The sequence below is a fragment of the Oryza glaberrima genome, chromosome 5 (assembly GCF_000147395.1).
Source record: "Oryza glaberrima chromosome 5, OglaRS2, whole genome shotgun sequence".
Lineage (NCBI taxonomy): Eukaryota > Viridiplantae > Streptophyta > Magnoliopsida > Poales > Poaceae > Oryza > Oryza glaberrima.
In genome coordinates this window covers 16,235,300-16,243,454 of record NC_068330.1, presented here as the reverse complement: position 1 = coordinate 16,243,454, position 8,155 = coordinate 16,235,300, and the positions used below count along the sequence as shown (strand labels likewise).

The following is an 8,155-nucleotide window of genomic DNA, read 5'->3' as shown; positions in this document are numbered from 1 at the left end:
CTTGTAGCTGAATGATTTGGCATTGTTTTCATTACGAATATTTTGGTGCCGTCTCTGACAAAGGTGGTGTTTGAATCTCCTGAAGATTTTTATGAAGATAAAGATTAAGTGTTTCAGGCAAAACGAGGTGATAATAACGTGTGATTAATTGAGTTTTGATTATTACCAACTTGAGAAAGGGATTAATCTTGTATTTTACAGCAACTTTCATTAAGAAAGTTTTCGGACGAAATACACCGTTTAATAGTTTGAAAACCGGCTACGAGTATCCAGAATTTCATCCAACTCTTGTCAGAGAAACGAACGCAGCCAAAGCATAAAGAAAATATCATTCGAATTGTACAACTCAAACAACAAGCATTGGACATATTTTCTCAAAATAAACAATTAAGCTTTGAAAAATTCGTGTTCTTCTGTTCTCTTCATTCTATAGAACCAACCAACTAGCTGAAATAAGAACCGCGATATGTACAGACAGCTCTATAACTAAATATCATTAACGGGGCACTAGGCCACTAGGCACTGTATATATTACATAACTATGGTTGTACTTCTCTTACCTTCTATTCATGGCTTATGAACTATGGATACAAAGGGTATTTGTTCACGGGTCACCTCAAAAGCTAGGAAGAAGGAAACCCATAGACGTGCAGGATGTTATCACCCACCTGAAATATGCAAAAGGTTTCAGTTAAGCAGAAAAGAGGAATGCAAACATGTTCTATAACTACCGTGCTGTTTTTCATAAAATTAACAATTAGTTCGTTCAAAAGGAATAAAACTAACAATTTTACAAAAGGATGTGCCAGTAAAATCACTGTGACTGCGAGTGCAAAGCATATGCAAAGTGGATCTTCCTGGGTAGCTATAGTAAATTAAGAATTTGACACCCACATGTCAGTGTTACTGAAATTTTAACGGAGGGAAAGCTGAAAGCACTGTCCACGCGTGGGCACACGCACATAAACAATGTTGATTTATCATGTCTCAAATACTCGATGCACCACTTACACAACATAATCCCATATTTTCATCCTTATAAAAATATTTATGCACACATAAATATCTCACAACAGTATTTTTGTTTGGTTTAATTGATTAGATTTAAACTGTCTCAGTTCATTTTCATTGTGTTCTTTCAACGGAGTGTCAATCAAGACTGGCACCTGTCAATCAAGGGAAAATAAATCCTTAGATATTTGTAAGTTAGACATAAACATATTTCCATTGCTTGCATGTTCTTATTTGAATGCAAATCTGGACATCTCGTGATGCATTGAGTTCTTCAAGTAGATAATTTTGGCGATACACAGAAAGAAAATATATGAAAAAATGTAAAATTTACTATGCCTACAGTCTACTTACCAAGCCAAAAAGCAAATCCTGCATGCACTTTGGTAAGCTCGTACGGTCACTCTTGACCATGGAATGGATCACTTGAACTCACCTCATTCTTTGCAAACTGTCACAAATCAGCATCAAATTAAGCACAAGAAGAAAAATTGAAAATATGTTACAGATTTAATTCAAATTGTCAAGTAGAGCCAAAGAGGAACAAACCGTTGTTGTTGCTATTGTTGCCATCGTGACAGGTTGACTTGCTGGCAGGATGAAGTTGGTCCAGAAAAGAGGGTCCGCAGAAGGATCAGCAGGGTTCCAGGTATTTTTCATTTGTGCAGTAACAGAGGGCAATGTGTATGGAGCTCTTTGCACAAGCAACCCATTCACGTTCATGTTAACTGCAGTTGTGTCATGTCCAGTTGCAGGTACTGGGGTAACTGTCTTTCCTTCATCCATTTCTTTGCTAAAAGTACATTCTTCAGATAGTTTTGTAGATTTTTCTGAGAAGCTTTTGAAGGCATCAGACTGAGATAAGATATCACATGCTGATAGGACCACGGAAGAGGGCTTTGAGTTAGAATGGAGGCCAAGGGAAGGAAACTTATAAGGCTCAGTCCGTTGCATTGAACTTTCAATAGCACGGATTTCATCAGTAACCTCTTCCATTTTAGATGTATCTGACTGCCGTGTCTTTTTTGGGAGCCACCACCTTATGTAATTTGTCAGATCAATTTTCCTCTCTAAGCCAAAGGTTCCTGCAAATTTCCCATCAAGCGTGATGTCCTTCCCTGTAATTTAAATAGAAAGACTGGTTACAAAACCACATAGAATTTGTCTTTCTCCTCTGTAGTTTGTTAACCAGAAACAGCAGTGTAGAAGTTTTTATGGAGACACCACAACCTAGGCTCATGTAGTCATTGCCAAGCAAGTGTCCCAAAGAAGCATCCCATCTGGAATTATGGAGCTGCCTGCATGATAATGTCACAACATTTGCAGTTATAAAATTTATATCAATGTGACTGTACGTGTCCAGCAGTGTAGTGCACTGTAATGATTAGTCGAAGACTGACATCTGGTGAATAATTAAGTAAAACAGAATTACGTACACCCTCTGTACTCGTAAAGGAAGTCGTTTAGGACAGCGAGATGGTCTTCAAAACACAACTTTGACTTCTTGTTTCTATAAAAATATTTATTGAAAAGTGATATATGTATACTTTTATGAAAGTATTTTTCAAGTCAAATCTATTCATATAATTTTTGCATTGTCAAACTCAACAACTTAAGAGTTATTAATGATTTATATTCCCAAGGTTTGACTTAAACATTGTCCTAAACGACTTCCTTTATGAGTATGGAGGGAGTATAGTTTTACTTTATATGTCCAAATAATAAACTTTCCTAAACTAATTTCTAGTGGTCCTCAGGACACTATTAAGTCGGGATCCTATCCTAGAAGGAAATTTCAAGTATGTCGATCTCTTCAAAATCTCAGCTACAAGTAATCACTCTCCTCTGAAAGGATATTCTGTTGAGAATATTATGTTTTGGTTGGTTGAGATCCCACAGAAAGCAGGATAGCTGTAACCATACAAAGAACAAAGGCACTGAATGCCGAATTTCCATTGACAACAGTAATTAGTGAGGAAACACAGAATTTCGATGACGCACATTCAGCATCACGAGTACAGTTGAGGGACTGTGGCTGTGCAATCGAGTGATTATCGGAAAGAATTAATGTTCAGCAAAACTTGAAGGTTTGCATCTTTGCTAAATGACACTTTATTTTAAAATTCTCTAAATGAAGACCAATGACACACGAATAAGAGCTAGTAGTTTAGTATCTAAGCTATCTACCTCCAAAAATCTGCTGAGCTTACTAATTTAATTCATAGCAGAAATACATGAAGTTGCTGAAAATAATTTCTAATGTAATATGACACAGGGCATCATCTTTACATACTACTACTTGGTTTGCCATAAATATTTGTAGCAAGATGGAAAATGTTACCGAAATAAACAAAACATGGACAATGATAGTTTGTGCACAATAGAAAAGAAAATTGGACATGAGACTTGTTACTGAATTAGCATCACAAACATGCATGCAAATATAATAACTGAACATAGAGTTAACTTCCAAATATATTTCTCATTGCTAATAAGTACCTAGGAAGGCCGCGATATTTTGGTAAACCCCTGGAAAAGGCACTGCTCTTTCTGCAGTGCATGTGTCTTACAGTTAGTACTTAAGAAACAAAGTAATATGCACGTATTATAAATTCACAAATATACCTCCGAAGAGACACAAGATAATCCTCCTTGGAGATCATCTGCATTTCCTCAAGATCTCTTGCATAATCAGAGACCTAAATAAGCAAATACATAATGAACATAAGCCTGAAAAAGATTACCACAAATCAAATTAACTAGTGCAAAATATAGAATGGAAAAAACATAGTACAATAATTCATAAGCAACATCGCAATTATTTTCCATCGAGATGTATAGGCATATAGATACCAAACTGAAGAGATGGCATGTATGCATATGTTTGTTTTGCCAATATTCTTCTGAGACAATGATTTTTCAATGTCGCTTATATGCTCAGAGATGAATTTTCTGAAAACAAGAGATTTTTTTTGTCAAGGACACAAACATCCATCTCCGAATCGTCAAGTGTAAACTGAATAAATCCCTAACCTTTGCATACAAAAGAACATAATATAATAGTCAAGAGTATTCAGATTTTTCAAACATCACACAACAGTTGCATAGGATATGTTTGGACTAGTATGATCCAAAGTTTGGTACAGCACTCTCTAAGATATCTTTTGGTTTTCAATTTGCATCCTAAGAGAATCAGTCTTCGAAATTGAGCTCAGGTGATGCAAAATATAAATGATTAAATTTAACCAAATGAAGGTCTTGAAGAAAAGGCAGTGTGTGGTTAATAATTGTAGAAGAACTAAATGGAAGCTAAGAAACCAATTATAATTAGCAAGTATAGATGACTCACAGGAAAGTTTATTTGTGTCCCAGCTCCCCAGTATTTCAATGCAGCAAGGTCATAAGCTCTTGCTGCAGCCTCTTCATCATCATATGCACCTGTGTATTTGCGCATTGAATTGATGTGGATAAAGAAGTTTATATAATTGCACATTTTACAGTTAACACCAAAGATTTCTTACCTAAATATACTGCACTTGCAGGGCCATTTTGGGTGATAATTTCCCATGCAAAAGAGACAATTCCATTAAATCAGATTAATTATAGCTAGATATAAAAGGAAATGACGTGCATGGATTATCTATGAAATACAATTAAAATTCACCTAGCTTCCAACATCCCTTGGTCAACTTTTCAAAACATGTAAAATATAGCTGCTAATTTGCATTGGGTATACAGACCTTGTTTCCCTTTTTTGTTCTGATTCTGATTCCATGTGCTTTTATCCCAGAGGTGAGCTTCATATCGGCCTGTCCACCTATGCCTATAGATGATACAAAACAAGTGTCAAATCAAATTCATACATAATAACAGCTGAAAGTTAAAATCTTGCTTACAAATTACAAACAAAATTAAGAAAGAAGTAGCATATGGTGGTACAAGAACAGTTGAATAACAATATAGAACAAATACTACTTTTGGATCAGATTAAACACCAAATAAAAGATTTAAGTATGTAAATACACATATAGGTTGAAAATTCATCTTTTAGTTGAGCCCCACACTTGCCTGGACCGAAAAGGGTCCAAAACTTGCTTCTTACCCAGATTAGAGCTAAACCCTGTCAACCCAGTTTGACACAACTTAAATCAAGCATGATGTTGGATGTACTGGTCAAGTGAAAATCATTCATTAGCTTTTATATTTATTTAGATCAAGCGAAGCTCCTAATTATTTCAGATCGTCCCCTTGGAGACACAACAGGTAATCCGATGAATACAGCTAATCCGTATATAACCAAGTAAACAAAAAGAAAAATCTAGATCCCGAATCGACGGTACCATTTTGAGCATACAAGGAGACCTGACGAACGGATTTAGCGCCACAGATCAATCCAAGCAGAGAACGATTGCATATCCCCTAATAAGCATCCAAGTAAAACTTCTCCGCGACTCGAGACACGGAGGAGGGAGAGGGCAAAGGGGGGAGGAGCCGTACCGGGTGACGCCGCGGTAGATGGAGCTGCGCTTCCCGGCGGCGCAGGGCGGCATGCGGCTGATACGCTCCTTGGCCGTGCACACCCTCTCCTTCCGCGCCGCCACGGGCCTCCTCGGCGGCGGCGCCACCTGCTCCGCCCCCGCCCCCACCCCCTCTCCCCCCGCTCCCACCGCCTCCATCTTCTGCATCCCCCGGCCCCACTCCGCCCCGTCTCCTCCCCCCGCCGCCGCCGCAGCCGCCTCCAGCTTCTGCTGCATCCCCGCGGCGGGGCCGGGGGACGCCATGGCGCGCGCACGCAGCAGCAGCAAACCCCCCCTCCCTCCCCCCACTCGATCGGAGTCGGTGGCGAGGCGAGGCGAGAAGAGAAGAGAGAACCAAAGCGGGGGTGACCGTTTGGGGGAGGCGGTCGCGGTGAGGAGGGGGGGGGGGGGGGGGGGATTTCAAATGGGGGGGATCGCATCGAGTGCGTGAGGTGGGAGACTGGGAGGGATGGAGACGGATTGGGGGGTGGATGCGTGGATGGATGGGGGGGTGGAGCCCAGTGGGCCGGCACATGGGGGGACAGGGGGCAGGGGAATCCGAGGAAGCGGGGGGATACGATGGGATTGGGGAGGGGGGGTGGGGCCCACTGGGCTATTGGCCGGGCCGGGGGCGGAAAGGGACACGGCGGATGCGGGATTGTCCTGCCCACCGTCGTTTCCTCGGAACGGCAACGGTGCGTTTTTTCTTGTCTCGGTGGACTTTTTTTTTTATTTTTTTGTTTACACACACAACGCTATAGATTTGGTTTCTTTGGTTCTTTCTTTAGGTTAGGGATATAGGATTTGAGGTCCTATTCCAAGAGCTTGTATAGCATAGGAGCTACTGCTCTCTTAAACATTTTAATTTTATTTTTTATTAGATAGATTGTGTAGTAATCATAAGATCTAAAAAATAAACTAGTATATTAGCTAAAAACTAAAAACATAACATAACTTGTTCAAATTCTCACTATATAGATACTATATATTATTCGTGTAAAAAGAACTCTTGAACTATAAATTAAGTGCTTACTCCCTCCATTTAAAAAAAAAACTTAACTTTGGAGGAGATGTGACCCTTATGACAACAAATTTGTACTACAATTTATCTAGATTCGTTGTCCTAGGAGGAGACCTTCTAGGTTAAGTTTTTTTTAGACGGGGGAAGTATATGATAAGGTTTTGACTCCATCTCTCTTAAAATTGTAGCCCAACCAAATGTTTAAGCAATATCTGAAGGAGATAAAGTGGGCTGAAGTGATATGAAAAATAAATTATAGGGGAAAAATAGGGTTTGGATTGCTCCATACTTTACTCTAGACTTCACTGTTAGAGTTAGATTTAGAAGTTAAAATCACGTCAAACATGTCTAAAAGTATTCACCGCTTCCAACCAAGACATTAGATCACAGACCAAATGGCCTCTATGTGAGGACCGAGAAAGTGACTTTCGGAGACAGATAACCCAGTTTCAATAGAGTTTATCGGCAGTGATGTGTATTAGGGGACATTCTTTTTTTTTTCCTCTGAGTGTAGATAAAGTACTATCGCTCGTACTTCCTAATTTAGGATTCATAATTTCGACTAAATTAAAGGGTGTGCATATCAATAAAATAAACTGCGATTGAATTTGACTAATAATATTTCTTATAAAATTATTGTAAACTCCACATGTTAAAAGGAGCCTAAAAGCCATCAACGTAACAATAGGGGGGTAAAGATACTGCTCGCACCGACCGTTGCTTAGTTCAACTGGTGCGACGACCATCATTTATTACCCAGTGTGCAGGCTACAGAGTTATTTTTTTCCGAATCACTTGCTCGCTAGATTATCCGTTAGAGCAAGTTTAATAGTACCGCCATCAACTGGCGATAAAAATGTACATGTCATCTGGAGATAGAAAATAAAGATGATATGTACAATAGTAGGCTACTAATCTACCTACACACTTCTCTAGGTAGTTAACTTTTTCTATTTTTTAATCTAACTTGCTACTCTCTATCCTATCCCGTGTCTTCTGCTAATGGGGCCATAGCTATATTATTAGAGAAAAACAACCACAATATTGAATATGCATAATTTCTTGTGCTGTAGCTCGGCGCTTGCAGAAGCGCCCGTTGCCCTCTCCCTCTAGCTTTCTCTCTCCTCCACGATGAATTTGGATGACGTGGCACTCTTATCGCCCGCTGAGTGTGCCTTATTAGAGCACCTGCAATGGTAAAGTAAGATGCTATCTATAAAACATATACATCTCAGCAATAGACTAGATTAATAGTAAACCATCTCAATAGTATATCTACATGGGGATCTATAGCTCTCTAATACATTGTCTTATTTTTCTCTATAGACTATCTCTAGGTTAGTAGATAGCTTTGTTCTTTCTCTTCATTTAATCTCTTCCAAGTAAAAAAATATGCTGATATGGATCTCTTATAGAGAGCCTATAGATAACTATTGTGGGTGCCCTTAAACTTGCTCTTAACCATGCATGGTTAACACTCCCTCATTCCACGGCTTGACATGATTCATGTCAGCACCCCATCAAATATTGAATGCAAGCGAAAAGTTCCGCGCATTTTTTATTAGTTATTAGTACTTGGTTGTCTAAAATTTTTCTAAAATATTTC

At 39.1% G+C, this 8,155-nt stretch overlaps 1 protein-coding gene across 1 annotated transcript; it reads right to left on the bottom strand.

Moving 5' to 3' along the window:
- Positions 1–288: 288 nt before the first annotated feature.
- Positions 289–5,900, bottom strand: LOC127773689 (AP2-like ethylene-responsive transcription factor SMOS1). The gene is made up of 10 exons (XM_052299825.1): positions 5,509–5,900; positions 4,752–4,834; positions 4,533–4,541; positions 4,361–4,449; positions 3,637–3,710; positions 3,511–3,561; positions 2,242–2,309; positions 1,561–2,129; positions 1,366–1,462; positions 289–668 (listed from the first exon to the last, which is right to left on the bottom strand). The coding sequence occupies exons 1-9, from the start codon at positions 5,790–5,792 to the stop codon at positions 1,412–1,414; spliced, it is 1,278 nt and encodes a 425-aa protein (XP_052155785.1). The 5' UTR covers positions 5,793–5,900; the 3' UTR covers positions 289–668; positions 1,366–1,411.
- Positions 5,901–8,155: the final 2,255 nt, after the last annotated feature.